We start from the raw sequence: 26,102 nt of genomic DNA on the forward strand, positions 1-26,102 counted from the left end.
CCCAGAGAGCCTGCGGCGGGGGAGAGTTCAGATTGCCGGTGAAGGCGAGTTCCGCGGCGGCGTGAGCCTCGGCGCGCGCACCTGTGGCCACCTCCGAGTCCTCCCTGCCAAACGCGCTCGGGGCCGCCACAAGACGAGGTATGGCCACCCCACCCAAGAGGAGCTGCCCGTCTCCTTCCGCCAGCTCTGAGGGGACCCGCATCAAGAAAATTTCCATCGAAGGGAACATCGGTAAGGAGCCTCGGGAAATGTTGGTCCCAAAGCAGGGGTAGTCGCGGCAGTGGCGGCTGAAGCGCCCCTTCGCTTCATCCACCGGCCTAGGCCTGCGGGCCTTATGAGGCACTTCGGGTCCCTTTCATCCTCTTTGTTGGCGTCGCGAAAAGGGAAGGGTTTCGTTTTTGCTTGTTTGGTTTTGTTTTTTTCGTTTTTGATGTGTCTGTATGTCAGTTCTTGACGTCTAATATACATAGGTTAAATGATCTTTTTTTTAGGTAAACTTCTCTGTGAGGTTTGACGGACATAATGTTTTACTACCACCAAGATCAAGATTCAGAACATTTCCATCACAGCGATAAGTTCCCGCTTGCTCCTTTGTAGTCAGCCTCCTCTCCATTCCTGTTCCCTGGCAAGCACTGATCTGATTTTTATTTCTATAAGCTTTGCCTTTTTCAGAATGTCATACAGATGGGATTATCACGTAGCCTTTTGTGTCTTGCTTTTCTAATTTAGCATAATGCTTTCACATTTATTCACGTTGCTTGTATCTGTGGTTTGTTCTTTTTTGTTCCTGAGTATTATTCCACTGCACGGATATACCACAGTTTCTCTCTCCCAGTTGTGGACATTTGGATTGTTTCTGATGTTTAGGTTATGAATAAAACTGCTATAAACATTTAAGTACGAGGAAAGTTTCTAAATGATCTTAGCAGCATGAAGTTCCTCACTCCCTATCCAGCATCCAAGTAAACATTGTGTTATTATGATTCAAAGACCACTACTATTTTTGTTCTTAACCCAGGTGTCATTTTGCAAGATACATGAGAACTTCTGATTCTTCTCTGTTTCCTACCACAGGAAACCTATGCCTGGTACTTCCTGTTTTCATAGGATTTTTGTTTTTGTTTTTTTTTTTGGTTCCAAGTTAAGTACTGGCCATTCATGCATTCAGCAATTTTTTAAAATTCTTACCCCACTCAAAACACTTGTACTTCTTTAAAAAGGCAAGGCAAACAGGTGCTTTAGCAGCATTCCAAGGAATAGAAAATGCTGAACACACCCTCAAAGAGGACATCTTGTTTCATTGCTCCAATATTAAGGCACCATGTTGGGAAAGATCCATGTAATGTAATAGACTCTCATTTCTTCTTAGCTGGATAAGTTCTTTGAAGGTGAATGTTTACTAGTATGATTCCTCACAGGTTCTTATTGGATATAGAAGACCATATATAAAGACAGGAGAAACTAGATGAACAAAGCCATTTCAAAAGTAAATTTGAACGAACAACTTCTCAAATTTATACCACAGTTCCCTCCCTTTCCTAAATCCACTTAAGCATTGTATCATATCTGGAAACTTACTTCCTTCCAAGCATCTTCAATCTTCTCAGAACCTGAAATAATTTACTAATACATCACCCCATCTCTGGTTTCTCAAAATTATTCCAGAGCGGTTTTTCTGTATGCAAATATGATTGTGTTATCCTCTGCTTAAAATTCTCTGACCTCCCCATTACCTACACTGGAAGGAGTTGCAAACTGATGGCCTGCATTTACACAATATTGGCCTGCCCAAATTTGAAAAAAAATTTTTTTTAATTAGTTGCTAGCATTTACAAAAGTTCAAATTTCCCATGAACATCTAGATTCTTGGCTTCTCTTTAAAAATCTGAAGATCTGGTAGCACTGCGTTTCTGTAAGACAACCATTTGCTATTTAGATGGGATATGTCCCTTACCACTTAACTGTTTTCCCTGACACTACAGCTTTGTCAGTTGCTGTTTATTAATGCTCCTGTACTGTTGTTCATGTGCCCCCAGCCTTATTTGCCAGACCCAAATAAGCTGTAAATGTACAAATTGCTAATCTGTGTATAGAAGACTATTTCATGATTTCTCTGTTTTCTAGAATTTGAACTTTAACTGGTCATTTTCATTTCATATTCATGTAACTCCCTTTCTCATGTTCGCTAACTAAAATATTCCCTTATGTTAGATTTTGGAGTCCTTACCTACTTCTCATCTTAATGGTCTGTATAGAATGATTTTTTGGCATCTTAATGCCTACTTGGCATTAATAATTTTGTTAGGTCCCATGACTTTTTTTTTTTTTAATAAATTTACTTATTTATTTTTGGCTGCATTGGGTTTCCGTTGCTGCGTGCAGGCTTTCTCTAGTTGTGGCAAGTGGGGGATACTCTTTATCACGGTGCTTCTCATTGTGATGGTTTCTCTTGTTGCAGAGCATGGGCTTTAGGCATGCAGTTTTCAGTAGTTGTGGCACACGAGCTCAGTAGTTGTGGCTTGTGGGCTCTAGAGCACAGGCTCAGTAGTTGTGGTGCATGGGCTTAGCTGCTCTGTGGCATGTGGGATCTTCCTGGACCAGGGCTCGAACCCCTGTCCCCTGCATTGGAAGGCAGATTCTTAACCACTGCACAACCAGGGAAGTCCCTGTAACTTCTTAAAGTATTAACATCAGTGTCCTTGGTTCTTGTTCTCGTTTGCCTTCCTAGAATATTAATTTATTGATTAGCTTATTTTCAAGCTCCCCATTTCCTCCCCAAAAGTTAAGGAGCTGAATATTGGTCTGATTGGAAACTGCAGGTAACTATTTTTACACTGCTTGAACTTAAGAGTAATTTTATAGAGCAACTGTTATTACTCTTAAAATTTCAGAGTATGACCACATGAACTTTTCCTGTTTATAAGCAGTATCAGAAGAAAGCTGAATGCTCTACCTTAAGTGCTTTCTGACTGTAGCTGATGGCTGATGTTTTAATGTTTTCCTTGGGTGCTCTTTCTGAATATCATGTTTTCTTTCCTTCCTCCATCTAGCTCAATGAATGGTGAGTGTTTTATATGCTTCTATTCACCATTCTTGTAAATGCCTTACAGTTTCTGTGCTTACCCTCTTCACATGAAATCTGTGGTCACCAGTGTTTTCCTGTGATTAAACTTGATGGTCATCTAGTTTATCCTTAAAAGTGTTTTGCCTGTCCTCTGGTGATAATATGACTTTTGTGTTTTGCTTCTCAACTGTTCTCTCTGTTGTTACCTTCTGATTGACCCTTCCTCTTTTTTTTTTTTTTTTTCTTCTTTTCTATTGATCTATGTAATGTTTTAGGTTTGACTATAGTTCTTCAAAGTCAAAGGTAAGTTCTTCTTGCCCTCTTTAGATCCAGTTTACAAGGAAGAGGAGGCTTTACATCAGTTGCTTTTTTATGTTTATCTACGTGTGTGTGCATTTGTATTCATATATATGGAGAGAGAGAGAGAAAAAACATGCTGACCAGAGGTGACTAATGTAATCACATTTGGTAACTTCAGATAGGAAGGGTGTGGTGGTCATTGAGAGTATTGCTACACCCTGTCGAATTCTAGGTCAGTACTTTTCCTACTATTAAATGAATGAATTCCCAGATAATTTTAAAATAATGAATATAATATATCTTGGTTACACCTGAATTGTTTTCTTTTTTTTTTCTTCTAGATATCTCAGAAACTAGTGAATGATCAGGGAGAAGTAAAGTACATACAACTTTTTTTTTTAAGGAGTTTGATAGAGTGCGCAGAACCATGAAAGTGAAGCAGAAAAAACATGGCTATTGCTTATAGGAAGTACTTTGCAAAAATATTTTTATAATTTCTGTTAGCCATGGTGTCGTATAGTAATTAGTGTCATATAATAGTAATCATATTATTTCCCATCCTAAAACTCTGGGAATTGGATGCTTTTTTTCTTTTTTGCCCCACTGTGTGGCTTGTGGCATCTTAGTTCCCCGACCAGGGATTGATCCTGGGCCCTTGACAGTGAGAGCTCAGAGTCCTAACTACTGGACCACGAGGGAATTCCCTGGATGCATCTTTATATTAATTTTATGGTTTATTTGGTTGTTTCTAGATTGGTTTTAGATAGGAAAATCCTGAGTGTGTTTGTAAACTGAACAAATAAAGCCAGTAGAGAGGAAAATTTTGAAAATGCAAGAGCCTGGAATGTAGTGATAGCTTACTTATTTATCACAGTAGTTTCCATGAGGAGGGTATTATTATTACAACCTCCATTGTATTATGAGGAAACAGGCTCTGAGAGGTTCAGTCACTTGCCCAAAATTACATACGTAGTTAAGTGGGAAAATAGCCTTAACCACTTTCCACAAAGTTTTCTCTGATTGTTTTGTTAAGGAAAGTAAATCTTGGACTAGAATTTTTACTTTTTTTTTTTTTGACCACAGCATGCTGCTTGCAGAATCTTAGTTCCCCAAGCAGGGATCGAACCCATGCCCCTTGAAGTGGATGCTTGGAGTTCTAACCACTGAACCTCCAGGGAATTCCCTAGAATTTAAAAAATTCTATTCCATGGCTTTGGTAAACTAAAAACAGTAACAAACAAATGAGCTTAATACAGGTGGGCAGAAAACCTTTTACTTTTCATTTTTAAAAAATCTAGAAGAGAAAGTTAAGAAAATTTAATGTTTTTCTGTTTTGTATTATTTGCTATTATAAATTTTGTAAAAGCTGATGACTGTCTTGGCATTTTTTTTCCTGGTGAGTTTCCTTCCTCAATTTCACTTCTCCTTTCACAACAGCTGCTGGGAAGTCAACATTTGTGAATATCCTTAAACAAGTTTGTGAGGATTGGGAAGTGGTTCCTGAACCTGTTGCCAGATGGTGCAATGTTCAGAGTACTCAGGATGAATTTGAGGTATGAAAATAAAGTTTATTTAATAAAATAAAAATTTTTGGTTTAGAGGAACAGTTGTATTCTTGGATTTTGTCTTTTTTCTTTTGTAATAAAACTTTCAAATATAGCTTTAAGTCTATACCTTCACTTGGGCAGTAGTTACGTGGAAGCATGTGTGTATTATATATATGTAAACATTCATTGAACTGTGCACTTAAGGTTATGTACTCTTGCATCTAATTAGAATTTTAAAAGTTTTTAAAAATTAATTAAAACATTAAAAAAAATCTAATTGTAAGTTAAATTCCTTGCGTGGCTTTTTACATTTTCTTTAAAAATAAGTAAACAAGAAAAGCAAAAACAACTACCTAATAGCTGAATTTTACAGGTTTATTTTTCAAGACTTTTGTCTTACAGACAACCATTATTTTTGTACTTTCATTCTTGTCAGACTTTCACCCTGGGCACAAGCTTCAATTTCCCAGCACTTTCCACCTGCATTGCAAATGAGAAAGAGGGAATAATAGTTAAATTCCATTTTTTACAGCAAACTTTATTGTATGTATATGAAGAAGAGAGATCTGATTGCTAAGATTTTCATTTCTGGAGAAATGAGAATTGAAATTGAAAGTACCGTTGGAAAAATGGAAATGTGTGCTAGGAACTTACATTGTTAGGTCTGAGGAGGACAGAGAAGTTTTGAAAAAAAATGTCTGATTTTAAAAGTTTAGGGACTTCCCTGATGGTCCAGTGGTAAAGAATCCGCCTTCCAATGCAGGGAAAACGGGTTTGATCCCTGGTTGGGGAACTAACATCCCACATGCGGCAGGGCAACTAAGTCCGCGTACCACAACTGCTGATTGCCACAACTAGAGAGAAAACCCACACACCACAACTAGAGAGAAGCCCCATGCGCCCCAACGAAGAGCCCGCCCTCGTGCCACAATGGAATATCCTGTGTGCTGCAACTAAGACCCGAAGCAGCCAAAAATAAAATTAAATATATAAATAAATAATTTTTTAAAAAGTTTAGCTGTTGGTATAGGGAACATAGGAATAATAATTGAATATTTAAAATGTAAATCAGATATGCAAGGAGGCATCATTAGGCAAGATACTCTGCAGACTTTGAGGATATTGGTTTTGAATAACCAAAAGTATTTTCTCGTGTATCTGTTTGCCAAGCATGGTTAACTAGGTCTGGGACCCAGCTCACTACACCCCAGTCCTTTGAATAATCCAGGACTAAATCCTGAAGGGACTTCCTTTCCATATGGACTCTATCTTCTTAAGAAATTGATATTTCAGTCTGGTCTTTGAGGAAAGGCAGAGTTAGTCTTAAGTAGAGTTTTTTATTGTTGTTTTTTAATATAAATTTATTTATTTATTGGCTGCATTGGGTCTTTGTTGCTGCACAAGGGCTTTAGTTGCGGTGAGCGGGAGCTACTCTTCATTGTGGTGCATGGGCTTCTCATTGCAGTGGCTTCTATGGTTGTGGAGCTCTGGCTCTAGGCTCACAGGCTTCAGTAGTTGCAGCACTCAGGCTCAGTAGTTGTGACTCTCGGGCTCTAGAGCTCAAGCTCAGTAGTTGTGGCACACGGGCTTGGTTGCTCCATGGCATGAAGGGTCTTCCTGGACCAGGGCTTGAACCCATGTCTCCTGCACTGGCAGGTGGATTCTTAACCACTGCGTCAGCAGAGAATTCCCCTTAAGTAGAGTTTTAAAGTGGGTAAATTTATTTGCTTCTTTCAACATTTTTTTTATTGATATACCATATAACTATAGAAAAGTATATGAAGCGTGTGTTTGAAGAACAATTTGAAGGCTAACATCTTTGTAACCATCACCCAGGTCAAGAAATAGACCATTACTTTCTCGTTCAAGAAGTCCATTTGTTCTTCTCACAGTATCTCCTTCCCAAGGGTAATAACTCTGCTGGGGTAATCATAAAATAATTCTTATGATAATAATTTTTCTGCTTTCTGAAAAGAATTTGATGTACATGAACGTATCTCTAAGAAATATAATTAGTTTTGTCTGTTTTTTAATGTTATATGAATGAAACCATATGTTTGCATTCCTTTTCTTGCTTATTTTGCTTAATAAGTTTGTGAAATCTGTCTATATTGTTGCGTGCAGCTATAGCTTGTTCATTTTTGTTGCCATATGGTATTCAATTCTATTCATATATCACTGTTTGTCCATTCTATACCTTTGATCAGTTTTTGAGTGGTTCCTAGTTTAGTTGCTGTTTTATGAATATATGAATCCTGGTGTACACGTGCAAGAGTTTCTCTTGGAATAAGAAGTAGAATTACTGGATGGTGGGGTATGTGTATGATGCCTGTTTTCTGAAGTGGTTTTACCAGTTTACATTCCCCACAGTGTACTCAGGCTGTCATTAGTCCACCCCTTTGCCAGTATGAAGTATTGTCCAGCTTCCTAAATTTTGTCGTTCTGTTGAACATTTAATATCTTTTATGTTTTTAATTTATATTTTCCTGATTGCTAATGAGATTGTGCTCCTTTAATTAATTAATGTATTTGCCATTTGAATTTCTTTGGTGAAGTCCCTTTTTAGGTCCTTTTGCCCATTTTCCTTTGGCTCTTCTGTCTTGCCTCACCCTGCATTTTTACCTCCTAAAGTCTATCTTGTGGCCTCTTTCAAAGTGCCCTATTCAAGTTTGCTTACATTTAGAAATGAGACACCTGTGTTCTCCCCCTCATTTCTGGGGTCAACTGTCAGTGCAGTCATTCTCAGGGATTAGGTTGAAAGTAGCCAAATTGAACCAGTGTGAGAAATACAGAAGGAATTCTATCATTGGGGAAATGTTAGACTAGATTGGATTAGATGACCTTCACTTAAGGTCCATTCTAGTTTTAATATCATAGCTTCTAACTCATATTAAGCATGTGTAACTGGTTTGTTGACATATTAAATGTTTCTGCCTCTCGGTGTACCTTACTTTTTTTTTTTGGCTGCACCACACAGCTTGTGGGATTTTAATTTACAGAGAGAAATATAATTATCAGATTCATTGATGTAGGTCAGCCCATTCTCTGTATAGGCCCAGTAGAAGGAACTCATAAGATCTCAAGGATTTGGGGTGCTTTTTCAAACAACAAATAATCCTTTGGGAATTTAAATATGTGGGATGCCTCCTGGTTAAAAATGACTGCCGTGGGCTTCCTAGGTGGCGCAGTGGTTAAGAATCCGCCTGACAATGCAGAGGTCACGGGTTCAATCCCAGCTCCAGGAAGATCCCACATGCCGCGGAGCAACTAAGCCCGTGTGCCAAAAAAAAAAAAAAAAAAAAAAAATGACTGCCGTAGTGAATCACTGTTAGTGTTAGGAGTGTATTGAACCCTTTAGTTGTGTTGGAGAGGAGAGGGTGAAAACACTGTGTTAATATACAGGGGAAAATAACTTATAATTAGAAGGTTGTCTGTTAAGCTTAGAATCAGAGCTCAGGGGAATTAGTTATATTATATTAATGACTGTTGTCATCAGACCATGGTGCATCGATGCGTCTGGCTCCATTTTAAGAATTGGCTTCATGGAGCTGATACTCATGTTTATGGGCTGGAGCATTTTCTTCCTGTGTCATAGAGTCAAAATTCCACACTTTCTTCATAACTACCATGCAAACGATCCTACTATTATTGTTAACATATACTTCATCAGTTTCCTGTAATCCAGTCATGTCTCCACCATATTACAATTTGATTACCTTCATTGGATTTTGTTTATTTGTGTACATTCTTGAAGGATAGTTTTATTTTTGTATGTGTATTGAAGGCTACTATGTTGTTAATGCTCTGTACTTAGGTGTAGTTTCAGACTGTGGTGATAGTATTTTGGGGATAAGGTAGTGGAGTGTGAGAGTAGTAATGGGTGGGTGGGTTCTCAGTGTCTTTGGATATTTTCTTCTTTTTTCCTGGAACTCAAGAAATGGGATTATTTCCTTCATCCTGGGGCCTTTCTTTCCAGACCCATCCCTGACATAGTCCTTGGGATTATAATGTGAACCACTACTCAATTCTAAGCTTTCTTAGCATGCTGTCAACAGTGAGAAGTAGACTGTCTTCAGATCCAACGCTGGTAAGGCCAGTCCTGCTTTGGATGTTCTCCATTTAATCACACTTCTTGGCAGTACCACTGGAATCGGAAGAGTTGGGCTGTTGATGCCTTTGATCTCTTCCCCTAGTCAGTAATTTAATTTGCACCTGCATGTTTAGCTGGCTCTGTTTTTTACTTGCCATCTAGTGGCTGAAATGTTGCTGTACTGTTGATGAGCTGCCACCAATTCTAGCAAAATAAAGAGGCAAAAAGTACCTAAAAAAATTATGTAGTCTCCCCTCCCTTCCCCTCCCATGGTAAGATTATCTTTAAATCATGTAGCCCAGATGATTATCAGTCTTTGATATTAAAGATTTATTTCAAATAACAGTGTGCTTTATTTGGTGATTTATGTTATTATTTAGGCCCGAAGCTTTGATTTAATTGCTTTGTTAGCTTATTTTTGAGAGATACAGACTGTTAGGAAGATATTTTTACTGTTTCTCTCAGTGAGCTGAATTCTTTTGGGAGGTCTTTGTTATTTATTGTGAGATGCTGCTTTACTTTTATCTAACACTTCTTACCACTAAGAAGTCAATGAAAAATTAGTAACTCTGAGAAAGAAGGGGTAAAATGTACTTATTTGCGAAATAACAGCATATTTTTTGAGAAGTCTTTCTTGAAAATTAATTCGGAATGCTTGATAGAGTACCACTCATACCTGTTGAATCGCCTAACTTTTGTTGACTCTTTTATGATTATCTTGTTTGGTAGACTCTAATTCTTTTGACTAAACTTGATTGAATTTGCAGTGTTTCAAAGGTGAGACTAGAATTAAAAGATAAATGATTTTGTATCTTTATTTGATAATTCTCATTTTCACTTGACAATAATCTGTGCTTTCCGTAAAGTCATGAAGTGTTCTACCATGAAACGAATTACAGAATTACAGGTATGAATTATAGAAACAGACTTAAAATTATCCATAATCCCACCACCCCATATGTAACTTTTATATAGTCGAGATGATAATTTATTATATCCAATTTGGCAGGTGCGTGGGGATACATAATTAAATATATATATAAAGTAATATGTGCTCACTGTTCAAAGTTAAGAAAATATCATAGACTCCCAAAGGAGGGCAGTAAAACTTAAAAATGTTATTAAAAATTTACTATAAATGATTTCTAAAGGCAGCCTAATTTATTGTGTGCATGTACCATTATTTACTTAACATAAATGCCTAATAAATAGTGGAATGATAGCCTGTTTGCTTAGCACTGTGATAACCATCTCTGTGGTTAAGTCTGTATTTTGGATTATTTCTTTAAGGTAAATTTTCTTTTCTTTTTTTTTTTTTTGACTGCATTAGGTCTATGTTGCTATGCGTGGGCTTTCTCTAGTTGCGGTGAGCAGGGACTACTCTTTGTTGCGGTGCACAGGCTTCTAAGTGTGGTAGCTTCTCTTATTGTGGAGCATGGGCTCTAGGCGCATGGACTTCAGTAGTTGTGGCTAACGGGCTTCGTTGCTCCGTGGCCTGTGGGATCTTCACGGCCCAGGGTTCGAACCCACGTCCACTGCATTGGCAGGCGGATTTTTAACCACAGTGCCACCAGGGAAGTCCCTAAGATAAATTTTCAAAAGTGAAATTAAGTGGGCCCAGGGATACAGATTTTTAAAAGTAAATATAGCCATGCTGCTTTCTAGAGATGTTCTATTAATTTTTATTTAATGTAAATTGACTATGAGGCATTCACATTTTTTATCTAAGTACTTTTCAGAGGGGAAAAACTGATAAAATTACATTCAGTTGGTAAAGATGATACACAGTATTTTTTGGATAAATTTCTAATAAGCGTAAGATTTATAATTGCATACAGAAAACCTGGCAGTTTCAAAAGTTTCATGTGTAGGTTTAGAAGAAAACATTTTTGTATGGGCTCTTACTTAGATTATCCTGAAGAACTAGAAAATGATATCCTGGCTTACTGTTAATTTTCTAATTTGGTACAATATTAAACTAAGACCCCAAAACTAACCTCTTTAGAGCTGTAAAGTTTTATTACAGACTTTTGATTTAGTTTTAATTTAAGTATTTATATTTTTAGAACAGCTAGCTAATTATTATTTTTATAATTGGGTGATGAATTAGGATTGGTCCTCTAAGTTATTTTCATATAGCAAACTTTGGAAATGCTTTGGGTAAGAGAGATTACATTTATTAGGAAATCCAAATAAAAGGAGATGTGTGATCTTTGTGTGATTAATTTTTTTTTTATTGTGGAAAAACATCACAGATTTTACCATCTTAACTGTTTTTGTTTGTTTGTTTGTTTGTTTTTTTGGCTGCGCAGCATGTGGGATCCTAGTTCTCCAGCCAGGTTCAAACCCGTGCTCCCTGCATTGGCATTTTAACCACTGGACCACCAGGGAAGTCCCTTACCCATTTTTAAATATACAACTCAGCAGTATTAAGTATATTTACATTGCTGTGAAACACATCTCTAGAAGTTTTCATCTCACAGAACTGAAACTCTTCATTCATTAAACAACTCTCCTTCGCTCCCTTCCCCCAGCTCCTGGCAACCACCTTTCTACTTTCTATATCTATGAATCTGACTACTTTAGATACCTCATATAAGTGAAATCATACAGTATCTGCCCTTTCGTAACTGGCTTATTTCATCTATCATATTATCCTCAAGTTTCTTCAGAAAAAGTTTCAAACTTCTATTTGCTATCTGTATTGTAACAAGCCTATTTAATTTTGCATGTATAAACTATTTTGTTATCTCAGCATTATTCACAGTACATAGCAGGTTGATTCTAAGGGTTTTTCAAATGAACCAAGTTCACTTCTGATAAATTTTAATATATCAGGTAAATTTAATGTAATGCTGCTATAGTAAACTAAAATCTCTGTGGTTTAAGATGATAAAATTTCATTTCTCAGGCAGTGTAAAGTACGATATGGTATTTAGTGGATGGCATACCATGCTGTCACTCAAGAGACCCAGGCCGCTTCTAACGTATGACTCATCTAACCTCCAGGACATGCTTCAAACTTTAGTCTTCATTAGAGTCACCTGGAGGGCTTGTTAAACCAAAGATAGGGGCCTCATCCCCAGTTTCTGATTTAATAGATCTGGAAGGGGGGTGCTGAAATTTTGCATTTCTTGCAAATTCCCAAGTGATTTTGGTGCTGCTGTTATGGGGACGATACTTTGATACCCCTGCCCTGGAGTTGAAGTTGAGAACCGCTGCTCTACGGCCTTGGTGTCTTTTGCTTCCAGTTGATGAATAAAGAAAGAATCAACACATTTGAGAGGTTTTTATGGGTCCAGCCTGGACATGATATACATTGCTTCTGCCCTGCTTCCACTGGCTAGAACTGAGTCTCGTGGCTACAAATAATTACAAGGGAGACTGGGAAATAAAGCCTAGCTGTGTGTCCAGGAAGAAAAACAGCGTGGTTTTAGGGAACACAGAGTAGTATCTGCCATATACAATTTCTAAATAGAAGTACCTTAAATATATTTGTTAATCTAACTTAAACTCAAAAGTGCTGTGTTTGATTAATGTGGAAGTTGTTGAAGTTTATTGTAAAGTTAATGTTGGGCTTCCCTGGTGGCACAGTGGTTAAGAATCTGCCTGCCACTACCGGGGACACGGGTTCAAACCCTGGTCCAGGAAGATCCCACGTGCCTCAGAGCAACTAAGCCCGTGCGCCACAGCTACTGAGCCTGTGCTCTAGACCCCCTCGAGCCACAACTGTTGAGCCCCCATGTGCCACAACTACTGAAGTCCTCGAGCCTAGAGCCCGTGCTCCGCAACAAGAGAAGCCACCAAGAGAAGCCACCACAGTGAGAAGCCCGCGCAGCACCAAGAAGAGTAGTCCCCGCTCTCCGCAACTAGAGAAAGCCCGCACACAGCAATGAAGACCCAATGCAGCCAATAAACAAATAAACTTATATTAAAAAAAATAAAGTTAATGAGTTATTTTAGGGAATTCCCTGGTAGTCCAGTGGTTAGGATTCCTTGGTTTCATTGCAGGGGACATGGGTTTGACCCCTGGTCAGGGAACTAACATCCCACAAGCCATGTGGTGCAGCCAAAAACAAAACAAAAGGTAGTGATTATTTATGTTATTAGTGAATTCTCTATTGTGTAATTATGTGAAGTTATCCATGTCTAAGATAAAATTATTAAAATACAGAGCACCAGCAGCAGTTAATTATCCACATAGTATCTGAATATTCCCTTCAAGAAATCAAATGTATTACTTTATAGATATAACTTTAGTATTTAATAGCAAATCAACATTTTTGAAAGAATATGGCTTTATTATCAACCTTAGGCTTGAATCCTAGTTTTGCTGCTTACCAGATATATTGATACTAATGAGTTATTTATTCAACCTTTCTGAGCCCCATTTTTTAAATTTATAAAATAGTGTCAATAATGACTATTTCATAGGGTTGAGATAATGTATGTACAGTTTTTCATATAGTCCCTGGCATAAAATAGATAATAAATGGTAGATATTATAATTATCATTAAAATTGAAGTGTATTTTCTTAATGAAGTGACATTTTGAGTAATGAACTTGTTCTTCAACGGATATTCTCTATTTTCTAATTCTAAGACATAAATAATAAACTTTTAAGAAAACTTAAATATGCCCTTTGTGTTCACATTCCTAAGCACATTCTTTTTTAAAAATATGCCGTGTAAGCTACAGATAATGCAACCAGGGATAGAGCAGACAAATCCAAGACTTAAATTTGTGTTTTGAATTAGCATTTATATTGCAGAGAATTCCATATATACATGAATACCACTACAGCTCTGCCCCTTGTTTTTAGTATCAAATATATCTAATTCTTTTAGTGAAGTGGAAAAACTTTTTAATGTATTTTTTGACTGATTATTAATTTAATATTTATGCATTTAATATTTAAATATATTTTATTGAGATATGATTGACATATTAGTTTCAGGTGTACAATATAGTGATTCAACCTTTGTATGCATTGTAAAAATGATCACCACAGTAAGTCTAGTTATTATCTGTCACCATACAAAGTTGATGCATTATCATTGACTATATTCCCCATGCTGTACTTACTTATTTTATAACTGGAAATTTGTACTTCTTGATCACTTTTACCTGTTTCACCCCCTATCCCCTACTTCCCTGCACTCTGGCAACCACCCATCTGTTCTCTGTACACCTGAGTCTGGGGTTTTTGTTTCATTTGTTTTGTTTTTTTTTGATTCCATGTGTGAATGAAATCATGTGGTATTTGTCTTTCTCTGTCTGACCTATTTCACTTAGCATAATACCAGTCAAGGTCCATTAATGTTGTTTCAAATGGCAAGATTTTGTTCTCTTTTATGGCCAAGTAGTATTTCATTGTATACATATACCACATCTTTATCTATTCATCCATGAATAGACACTTTGGTTGTTTCCATATTTTGGCTATTGTAAATAATGCTGCAGTGAACATAGGGGTACATATATCTTTTCATATTAGTGTTTTTGTGCCTGATATATATATTTTTTATTTTTAAAAATTAGTTTTTTTGTTTTGTGCCTGATATTTTTATGTGTGGAATGGTGGTTTGTCCTCTTTAGCTAATTTCTCTTATAAATCCAGCAGTCAGTGTTCATAAAGTTGTCTCTGTTACTAAGAGTAATTTTCAAAATGGTATGCTTATTTACTAGGGTAGAAAAATAAACTATACATTAGTATCCTTTTTTTTTTTTTTTTTAGTTTTATTTATTTTATGTATTGGCTGTGTTGGGTCTTCATTGCTACTAGTGGGCAACTACAGAATGTAGTTGCAGAGAGTGGGGGCTACTCTTCATTGCATTGTGCGGGCTTCTTGTTATGTTGGCTTCTCTTGTTATGGAGCACAGGCTCTAGGTGCTCCAGCTTCAGTAATTGCAGTGTGTGAGCTCAGTAGTTGTGGCTCACAGGTTTACTTGCTCTGAGGCATGTGGGATCTTCCTGGACCAAGGCTTGAACCCATGTACCCTACCTTGGCAGGCAGATTCTTAACCACTGCGCCACCAGGGAAGCCCCACACTGGTGTCCTTTTTATAAAAATAACTACACAAAAGTTTTGGTTGAATTGATTAACTTCGTTTAGCTGGAAAAATTCACTTGTATGAAACATTTTCTCCCTGGAGGATGATGAATAAGTGGAAAATCAGTTTATAATTAAATTAACAAAAAGGCCCTTGAAAATCTAGTAAAATTAAATTTATTCTTTAAGTAGTTTGGGAAGGCAACTACTACACCCTTATTTCAGTTCATCATCTGCTCAGTATTTCTAAACAGACCTATTGTTGACTATTAACCTCTTGCCACTTTATGTTTTTTCTTCTTCCAGTTTTAAGAAGTTTCACTTAATTATGTGGTTTGTGGTATGAAATTTAAATTCTGCCTCCAAGTGCCATGTATTTGTGTGGTTTTTAGTTCTTAACTGAAACTTTGAGGTCCGTTGTAATGTTTACATTTCTGCATTTTTTTTTTTCCCCTCAGAGGAAAACCACTTACCTTGAGCGTGAACTTTCAGGAAGTGTTCAGGGGTATTTGAACTAGGTTTGAGAATAGGAATTAAGCAGTCATATTTTAAACAAGATTAAAGACTACAACTTTTGGGGGAACCTTAATATAGCTTGACATAGAAAAGGCTGATGAAGCATCCCTAGGTCCTGGATTTTGTTTTTGCTTTCTTTTTTTAAAATTTTTTAAAATTTATTTTTTTATTTTATTTGGCCACTCAGCATGTGGAATCTTAGTTCCCCGGACCAGAGATTGAACCCGTGTCCCCTGCATTGGGAGTATGTGGTCTTAACCAATAGACCGTGAAGGAATTCCCTTGTTTTTCCTTTCTTAATCGGACAACTCTAATATCAAAAGTATTCTAATATATTCTGTTACTGTGCAATCAGTTTGAATTTAAAAAGAAAGAAAATGCTGGTCACTCAAAGGAAGAAATTTCAGTGGCTTCTTTCTGTTTACCCCCTTTTTTTTTGTTGTTTTGATTTGGAAGCTTGGAATGTTAGAATATGCTGACTTTGGCCTTTAGTAGTGAAGTGGCAATGGATAGATGCTCAAAATTATTTTCTATACTTTTTGCAAATGATTCATTTAGAATACCAAGACCCTTTAAAAAAATTCATGGATTAAATCAGATATTCCCTAACATAAACCACTTTAATCAGATTATATAAAAATCTAATAACAAGAAATTGGCTATATAGAATATAGAATAGTTAAGTGGATGCTGTGGTTGGAGAGAGGTTAGCAAATACGAGGGTGTGTCAAAAAGTATCTGCACTCCAGTTCTATTAAAACTTCTGTTGGCTGCACTGTCTTATCAGTGCTTTCAGTTCAAGGCTACTGTCTCCCCAGTCACTGCTGTGCAGGTGTGAATGTGTTACATCAGTTCATTTGTAACTGTGGTGCGAGCAAAAATGGATGCCCCACTTGTGATTTGCAGGAAAGAAGAGCAGTATGCAGTGTTCCTTTTTTGTGGTCTGAGGGTATACCTGGTGCCGTTATTTATCAGAGACTTTGTGCACAGTATGGAGGAAGTGTTTTGTCTCCAAGAAATGTGTATGAATGGATAGAGAAGTTCAAGGAAGGTCGCACAAGTGTTAGCCATCAAGAAGGAGCCGGATGCCTGTCCACATCCACCAGATGACAACATTGAATGTACACATGAAATGATTTTGTTGAATAGACGAGTGACAGTGGCTTATGTGGCAAATCATTTGCAAATCAGCCATGGCTCTGCCTATGAAATAATACATGACAGACAGGTTTCAAAAAGTTTGTGCTGAAGCCTAAACTTCAGATTAAACGCAGAGGATGACAGTGCACATCTGCACACTTCTGCCTACACTGTCGACAGTCTGCAAAAACTGTTTTGAGTTGTTAAAGCATCCTCCCTATAGTCCGGATCTTGCTCCATTGGACTTTCACCTGTTTGGCCCCCTTAAAGCAGCCCTTCTGATGAAGAAGTGAAGACAGCATTGCATTCGTGGCTTGCAACTCAGCTTAAAACATTTTTTAATGAGGGAATATGAAAGCTTGTTGACAGATGGACAAAGTGTATTGAAAAGCAAGGAGATTATGTTGAAAATGATGTTTTTGTCTTTTCTAAAAGTTAATTAAAATAAATTCTACAGCCATAGTGCAGAAAATTTTTGACTCTTCTTCGTAGATACCACGTAGGTATCTCAGGAGTTTTTCAGTGTGAAAGGAATACTGGAAGGGAACTAAGATGACTTTGCCTGTTTAATTACTTGAACACATTATACTCTGTCCAGACTAGGTGCTAGGCCAGAACTCTGAACAATGCAGTGAAACATGTTACTAGTAAACTTTTGTGATATTTTGTAAGAGCAATAAGTAATTTCACTGTGTTCAGAGGCAGTTATGAATATCTCATTGTTTTGATTTGCATTTCTCTAAATTAGCAATATTGAGCACATTTTCATGTACCTATTAGTCATCTCTGTATTTTCTTTGGAAAAATGTATATTCAGGTCTTCTATCCATTGTTTTATTGGCTTGTTTGTTTTTTTTATTTATCCAAATTTTTTAACTTAAAAAACATTAAAATAGCCCTATTGATAATTACTTTGCTTTTTGTTTCTTTTTTTCAAATTCAAAATAGGAACTGACAACATCTCAGAAAAGTGGTGGGAATGTTCTTCAGATGATGTATGAGAAACCTGAACGATGGTCTTTTACCTTCCAGTCATATGCCTGCCTCAGTCGAATACGAGCTCAGCTTGTCGCTCTCAATGGCAAGCTCAAAGATGCGGAGGAGCCTGTATTATTTTTTGAACGATCTGTGTATAGTGACAGGTATATATAAATTACTGTACTTGTCGGTTTGGAATCTTGGCTTAGAATGGACTTTTTTTCCCTGTTTCCTGAGAATCAAAGTAATAAGAGAGGCTGAGTTGGAGATTTGAGATGGAAAATGACATTTAATACCTTCAGCAGTCTGGTACTAATGGCATTAGGGAAGTTCTAGCATAATTGCTAGCTGCCATGGAAACTTGTAGAGTATAGTGGCCATTTCATCTCATTCAAATTTTCAGAGAAGTTTTTTTTCTTCCAACACTCTTAAAATTCTTATCTGCTCTAGTTAAATCTGGATCTGTATTCTAGACTTGCACCTGGAGCTAGGAGATCATATATCTCTAAGGGGGCTTAGAATTACCCTGCTTGTTATATAAGGATTGTTTTACTAGAGTTAGCTCAGAACTGAGGTTCTCAAACTTCAGGACCCCTTTCATTCTTAATAATTATTAAGGAGCCCCAGGAGCTTCATGTCTTACTGATATTTATGTTATTAGAAATTAAGGTTGAGAAATATAAAAAAGCATTTATTTATTTATTTAAAATTAGTAATAACAAATCCATTACAAATAATATAAAAAAAACTTGTGAAAATTGTATTTTTCAAAACAAAAAATTAGCGAGAAGAGTAGCATTGTTTGAAATTTTGCAAATCTTTTGTGTCTGACTTAATAGACGTCAACTGGATTCTCATTTGTGCTTCTGTTTTTAAGCAGTTGTAAGCTTTTAGTTGAAGTACAGTATATAAAGTAATCTGGCCTCTCACAGAACCCCTAGAAGGGTCTTGGGGACTACCAGGGGTTCTTACACCACATTTTTTAGAACCACTGGCCAAGTACATATTTTCTATAGTTGGAGATACTGTGTTGTTTTCTTCTGTTTTTTTCTACTAACCAAGGCGTTATCTGCCATGGGTTTTAGGTGAATGTTTTGTGTCCATTTAGTAGATCCGTTTTCTCTTTTCTTTGTGCTTTTTGGAAAGAATTTATGTGTTGATGTAGACTCTCTTACAGGTATATTTTTGCATCTAATTTGTATGAATCTGACTGCATGAATGAAACAGAGTGGACCATTTATCAAGACTGGCATGACTGGATGAATAAGCAGTTTGGCCAAAGCCTTGAACTGGATGGAATCATTTATCTTCGAGCCACTCCAGAGGTGAGACACAATAAAAATTTATTTGGTTCATTGACATTTCAGAGTAATATTTGAAAGTCCTTTCAGTGGTATGCAGTGAAGGCGATTCAGTTTAGCTCCACTCCCCACCTCCAAGTTCGAAACTCGTAACTGTGTAGATGGAAGCATTTTCCTAAGCAAACTGTAAGCCCACATTTGGAAGTTACTCTTTTAGGCCCCTTCTCTGTTCTTCCTCAGTTCTATTCTTCATTATTTCTCCCTGACTTTTTCAGGGTTTCTTATCTATCACAGCTACATTAAGAAACTTGCTCAAGCAGCCCCTAGAATGTAGACTTCATGAAGTGGAACATTGGGTATTTTAATTACTATTGAATTTCCAGTGCCTAGAATAGGGCCTGGATACATAGTAGGAGCTCAGTAAATATTTGCTGAATGAGTGGCCAAGTTGATGGAGGTCCATTTCAAGAAATCATTTATGGACTTCCCTGGTGGCGCAGTGGTTAAGAATCTGCCTGCCAATGCAGGGGACACGGGTTTGAGCCCTGGTCCGGGAAGATCCCACATACCGAGGAGCAACTAAGCACATGCACCACAACTACTGAGCCTGTGCTCTGGATCCCATTAGCCACAACTACTGAGCCCACATACCACAACTACTGAAGTCCACGTGCCTAGAACCTGTGCTCCATAGCAAGAGAAGCCACTACAATGAGAAGCCCATGCACCCCAACAAAGAGTAACCCCCACTCTCTGAAACTAGAGAAAGCCTGCATGCAGCAATAAATAAATTAATTAATTCATTGATTTAAAAAAAAGAAGAAGAACTCCTTTATGGTTGTTTGTGGCTTGGAATGGATAGGCAGTATCAGTTGTAGTTGAGAAGAGCCTTAGAGAAAACCCTTGTCATTTTCAGTTAAGGGAGCTTATTTGAAAATGTGCCTTTTGTGATAGGTTGTAAATAGCTATTCTTGTTTACATATGAAATTATATTATGAATCCAGGAAGACCAAGTAGATAGATATCTTACATAAAACTAACCTAAATAAGAGCTTACATTTGTTAAGGAATTTCTGGTTTTGATGCTTGCATCCCATTTTTCTCTGTTTTTTTATTCCTGTTTCTTCCCTAAGTCACAAAGTAGGCTCTGGTGAATGTAAGTATCATGACTTTTAGCCAGAAAGAATACTGTGTTGCTATTGAAGCTGAATTTTCAAAGAAACTAGGTTTCTGATTCCAACGGATGATTTTGTTCCTCTTCTAATATCAAGTAAGCCAGAATTTAACAATAATAATTTTGAAATTCACTTTTATTTTTGAAAAGAATTTTTGTTTTTAATTATGAAAATAGTAAATACAAATATAGGAGAAAGAATATGAAGAATACTAGTAATTTCATTCTGCTAGAAACATTCATAGTCAATATCTTAAAGTCTAACAAAATTTTATTTCATCAGTATTGTTTATGATATCTTTTGATTAGTGGACCATTTAATTATTTGAAAAGAGAGGATTTATAATTGACTTTGAAGCACATTTTTGTATGCTGAACTTTTAAATTTTTAAACAAATTTTATTGAAGTATAGTTGATTTACAATGTTGTGTTTAATTGCTGTTTTACACCAAAGTGACTCAGTTATACATATGTATTTTTTATATTCTTTTCCATCATGGTTTATCACAGGTAAATTTTTTGTTTTTTAACTAAACTTATTTTATACAGTATGTTTCAAGTATGGATGCCAAAAGTTTATAGATGTATTTTGACTTATTTTTGAGAATAATACTTGGTTTAGAGCCACCAAATGGTTGAAAAGCACAAGGAGGAGAAAATAAACTACTTCAGCTTTCTAGGGAAAATAGAGATTTTAGCTAGCATAACTAAAGAGACACTAAAGAAGAAAAATTTAATGGCAGCAGACAAGAATAATTGTTCTTACCTCCTCCACTCCTCCCACCCTTCTTATTGCTTGCTTTTAGAAATGCTTGAATAGAATATATTTACGAGGAAGAAATGAAGAACAAGGCATTCCTCTTGAATACTTAGAGAAGCTTCACTATAAGCATGAAAGCTGGCTTCTGCATAGAACACTAAAGTAAGACTTCCTATTCTTATTTACTATTCATTTTAAATTCCTTTATCAAATTTAATTCAAAACATGTTCAATTTTTCATTTTCAGCCATTTTTATTTATTAGTATTGAAGGATCTCCCAGAATTAAGTATGGATTTTGGTTCTTTTATTGCAATGAGATCCTGTTTTCTTAAAGTTTTTATAATTAATCTCCCCCAGTGGTATTTATAGCATAATATATAGAATTTCACATTAAGGGATAAAGTAGGAAATATATCTGTATACATTATTTAGGTACAAGCATACCTTGGTGTATAGCACTTTGCTTTATTGTGCTTTGCAGATACTGCATTTCTTGCAAGTGGAAGATCTGTGGCAACCCTGTGGCAAGCAAGCCTATTGGCACCATTTATTCAACAGCATAGCTAATGTTATGTCTCTACATCACACTTTATAAATTCTTGCCGTATTTCAAACCCTCCACTAGCAAAAAGATTATGACTTGCTAAAGGCTCAGATGATAGTTAGCATTTTTTAGCAATAAAGTATTTTTTTTTTTCAATAATGTATTTTTAAATTAAGGTATGTGCATTTTTTTAGACATAATGCTATTGCACATTTAATAGACTGCAGTATAGAGTAAATGTAACTTCTGTACGCACGGGGAAACCAAAAAATTTTTGTGACTTGTTGTGATATATGCTTTGTCATGATATTCACTTTATTGCAGTGGTCTGGAACCAAACCTGCAGTATCTCTGAGATATGCCACATATGCCTGTTCTCTTTCAGAGAGAATTTTGAGATAAGATACTTCAAATTTGTTTCTTAGATCACTGTACTTTGTCATTAGTCAGATCTTGGTTCAAAGGTATCTCACTTATTAGTGTGCAACCTTAGACAATCTCTGAGCCTCAGAGCGACCTCCCTGAGCTTTAGTTTTCTCGTCTTTAAAATGCAAACTTTCCTGTTTTGTGATATAATTTTGGTTTTTGAGAATGACATTTCACAATGCCTAGCTTTATATATTTTATATCTGAGATTTTTAGATAAATATATAGTAAATATAGTTGAGAAAGAAGGGGCTGCCAGATGAAGTACTTGGTGGGACAATTTTAACGTAAGATGATTGATAACATTTTGACTTTCCAGTGAAGACATAAGAATAAGTTTTTAGTGTTTCTCTTTTATTTGTTGCTTTTTCTAATTATTTTGTTCATCTCTCTTTTTAAACAGAACCAACTTTGATTATTTACAAGAAGTGCCTATCTTAACACTGGATGTTAATGAAGACTTTAAAGACAAACACGACATTCTGGTTGAAAAGGTAGATTTAAACAAAGACCATAAATAACATTTGTCTTGTCTAAAGAAGTGTTCTAACTTGTGAGAAAACAATTTTCTAAGGAAAGGTTATGTAAAGTTATATTAAGAGACAGTTAAGAGCTTTAGAGGGAGTTAGACTGTTCAGATTCTTGTCTTAACTTCAACTTCTAGCTTTGTAGCCTTAGCTAAAATAAGGACCTTCTTTATCCTTTAGTTTCTCTATCTATGTTATAGGGGTAACCACAGTAACAAAAATTCTTGCTCACTCCCTTCTCCTCTGCTTTGTTCCCTTTTCTTCCCCTCTTCCCTATACCACTAATCTTTAGATAATAATAAACTACTTGTGAGATTAATCTTTTTCAACTAAACTCAGTGTGGAAGATATTTGAAGTTGAGGGATATGGATCTCATCCATTTTTATATTAACTGGAGTCTTGAGATTAAAGATTTTTAGTTTTGAGTTTTATTTAGGACCTTGTCACTGATGACTTGGCATTGCCTAATCATTGAGTCATTGTTTTAATCAGAGTTGATCTATCTTCCATATATTTGGGAGTTGACTATATTCTATTAAGTGAGTGGTGTTCATATTGATAAAGGGACTGGGAGAGAACCTATTAATGAACACTCGAGAGAGAATAGTAATGGGATTTGTATAACAAAGATCCCTATATCCACGTTAATTAACTTAGTGATCTAAGAGCTAAAGAAGAAGCCACATTTTTTTGTTGTTTGTTTAGTTTTGAGAGAAGTTTTATTTTTCTTTTTTTCCTCACAAAATGTCTGCTTTTAATAGGTATTTAGCATTTATGAGGGATATACCTCAAGAATTTTGAAAATCTCAGCATTTATAGATAACTACTATAGCATATAGTTATTTTTCCCATGATATAAAGAAAAGCATATCTGGAAAATTCAAGTGACCATTTCATACTAATTTAATGATGTTAAAAATATATAGTATAGAATTCATTTGTGATACCATTAAAATAAAATAAATGAAATTGTCAGTCATTGCAGTACTAACAGCCAACCATCATTTTAACTGGATGAATCTGTAAAACCACTTTTTAATTTTGTCTAACACTTCTGTGTTTTGATTAATAATCATTATTTCATATTATTATTAATTTTACTTTAATTAATAATGCTAAAAGTTGGCTTTCCTTTTCAGGTATTTTTGCAAGGCCATAATCTTTGTCTATTTGGGAGAATTACTGTGTAGTCTAGAATATGTAGAGAGCAGTATCTTGTGACGTTGGCCAGTTGGCTAGGTTCATTCACTATTTATATGACTTTTCCTCACATATTAATGTTACAGTGTGTATATATGATATTCAGATTTGTGCTTCAGAAAAATTATAAATCTTTTACATAGATTACATACACAATCAAGACCTTTAGACTTGTTTAAACCATTGCAATTATTAATGTTATCAATGCTAAAGTTGCTTGTCAGTGGTCTGTGATATTATAAAGAGATAATACAATTAGTGTTATGGCTGTTATAGAACTGTATCAATCTTAGATGTAAATTTAATATCTCCTGTAATGACAGTTTAGGTCATTCATCTTCTGCTCCTGAAGTATTTGTTAATATTTCTTTTGTATGTAAATGCTATGGCTTTGTGATAGTTACTTATACAGTTGAGGTCTTCAACCGTGTAGATACTTTTAATTGAAAATGAATATTAAATATCTCAAATTAGGCAAGGAATTATATTAATATTTTTTTCCTCCCTCAGGTAAAAGAATTTTTGAGCACTTTGTGATCTTGCTGAAGACTACAGGAAACCAAATAATTACACATACTTCAGCTTTGTGTATCTTCATAGGTCCATATTCATATAGGTCTCTCTTCTAAACCCAAGTTTTTAACTATTTTCGTTCCAAGAAAAAAAATTTTTTTTATGAGTCCTATACAAAAGTTTATAACTAGTTTTTTCTTTTTTCTTTTTTTTTTTTTCTTTTCTTTTCTTTTCTTTTCTTCTTTTCTTTTTTCTCTTTTAGGGGTTTAAAAAAAACCAGACATTTAAGTATCCCTTACAACAAGAAGTCTGGGGGGTAGATGGTTCCAGAATCATTATAGTGGCTAAGCTACATCATAAAGGACCCAGCCTCCTCTGTCTTTCCCATCTGTTATCCTCCTTAGCACATTGACTTTTTTTTTCTGGTGCTTCTCATCTCACTGACCAGTTTCTTTACTGCAGACTTTAATGTTACATAGTAAATGGTAATGTGTCCTATGTAAATTAGTGTACCTGAAGAATTGAAAAGTGGAATTTAAGGAATCCCTAGAAAAAGGATTATGAGGTTTTATTTTGGATGCTTTTGATCAGGTGCTTTCCCTTCCACTTTAATTCATGTGGAAGATAAGACCAGGTTTAGTATTTAATCACTTCACTGATATTTATTAATGTGTCTATAAAAATTTGTAAGGAGCAGGTTAGACTTTGTTCCCAGTCTGTAATGGCATAGTTTATAAGTCATGTAATCTTTTTGCTGCCTTTGTTTCTACATATGTGGTGTGAGGTTTCATCTTTTGCATGGGATTTTGGATTAAAGAGGAAATATTTCTATACTTAAAAGATAACTGAAGATTATTACATGAGTATGAAGATTGAATTTATTTGGAATTGAAATAGCTACCTGCTTTTTCCCTACTCAGGCCATTCTTTCAGAATGGAATATTACTAATATAGTTAAAAGATTGTCTCACACTATGATTGTCTTTAAATCATTTGAAGTGGAATTATGGTTGTCCTTAAATTTCTTCCCACTAAAACATTAGTGGGACATAGTGAGGGATACATTTTTCCATTTTATTTTTTATTGATGCTGTACTGGGAATGAGTAGTCTTTCTTTACCTTTATAATTGGTGAGAAGTCAGACGGGAAACTGAAGACAAGGTAGAGTATCTTCTTAGCAGTTAAGTCTGTGTAGTTAGTCCCAGCTCTTATTTCCTGCCTCCTACTTTCCCTGCTGTCTGGATAGGCAGCCTACTGTTTTAAAGTTTTATCTAAAAGTAAAAGTGACACATTTCTACTTTGAGAACATCATCATCACTCTTCACTTCATAGTTTGCTTTGCTTCTCTGTTGGATTATACCTTAAGTTTCCCCACCCCCCCTTTTAAGAGAAATTACTGATAAAAATTATCTTGCTTTATGTTATGTATCTTGAAAGCATTATCATTTTTTGTTGATTATATGTTTGGAAATAGATATATTAATAAAGAAGGTGGGGGTAGAATAGTTGTAATTTTAAAAAATCTGCATGGATTCATTTTAGGTCTGTACAGATTTAGGTCTGTATGTATAGATTTTTTTCAGCTTTGTTTAGTTAAGGTGTGCAGTGTGCAGTGTGTTTTCTTTGTATTTAACCTTTCTACTTGACATTTTAGAAAAATTCTGTGTTTCTTAAATGAGAGGAAGAGTTACTTTTGCTTTGAAACTATCATTTTCCTTTTTTAAAATATCTTCTCTTATTTTTGGTTTCTTGATATTCAAAAGTGATAGTTTAGTGAATTAAACAGTTTAGATGCACTGATCTTTGAAAGCGAGACTTATTTCAAGTTTGTAATTGCCATAGATATTTAAATTGTCTCATGATATTGTATGTATTTGTTTTTGTTTGATATAAATGAATTTGTTACTAAATTAAATATTTGCTTAATAAATAAGTATATCATGAACTCTAATGGAGCTACACT

At 35.6% G+C, this 26,102-nt stretch overlaps 1 protein-coding gene across 1 annotated transcript; it reads left to right on the plus strand.

Annotated features, from left to right (window-relative positions):
- Positions 1 to 26,102, plus strand: DCK (deoxycytidine kinase). Its single transcript, XM_057729342.1, has 7 exons — positions 1 to 231; positions 4,802 to 4,917; positions 17,660 to 17,853; positions 18,867 to 19,014; positions 20,972 to 21,087; positions 22,301 to 22,391; positions 24,136 to 26,102. The coding sequence occupies exons 1-7, from the start codon at positions 141 to 143 to the stop codon at positions 24,160 to 24,162; spliced, it is 783 nt and encodes a 260-aa protein (XP_057585325.1). The 5' UTR covers positions 1 to 140; the 3' UTR covers positions 24,163 to 26,102.

This window comes from Hippopotamus amphibius, chromosome 3 (assembly GCF_030028045.1).
Source record: "Hippopotamus amphibius kiboko isolate mHipAmp2 chromosome 3, mHipAmp2.hap2, whole genome shotgun sequence".
Taxonomy (NCBI): Eukaryota; Metazoa; Chordata; class Mammalia; order Artiodactyla; family Hippopotamidae; genus Hippopotamus; species Hippopotamus amphibius.

Coding starts and splice junctions, on each gene's coding strand:
- DCK (XM_057729342.1), top strand. CDS start 141: ATGGCCACCCCACCCAAGAGGAGCTGCCCGTCTCCTTCCGCCAGCTCT. Junction 4,918..17,659: donor GTACTCAGGATGAATTTGAG/GTATGAAAATAA, acceptor AATTCAAAATAG/GAACTGACAACATCTCAGAA. Junction 21,088..22,300: donor CTTCTGCATAGAACACTAAA/GTAAGACTTCCT, acceptor CTTTTTAAACAG/AACCAACTTTGATTATTTAC.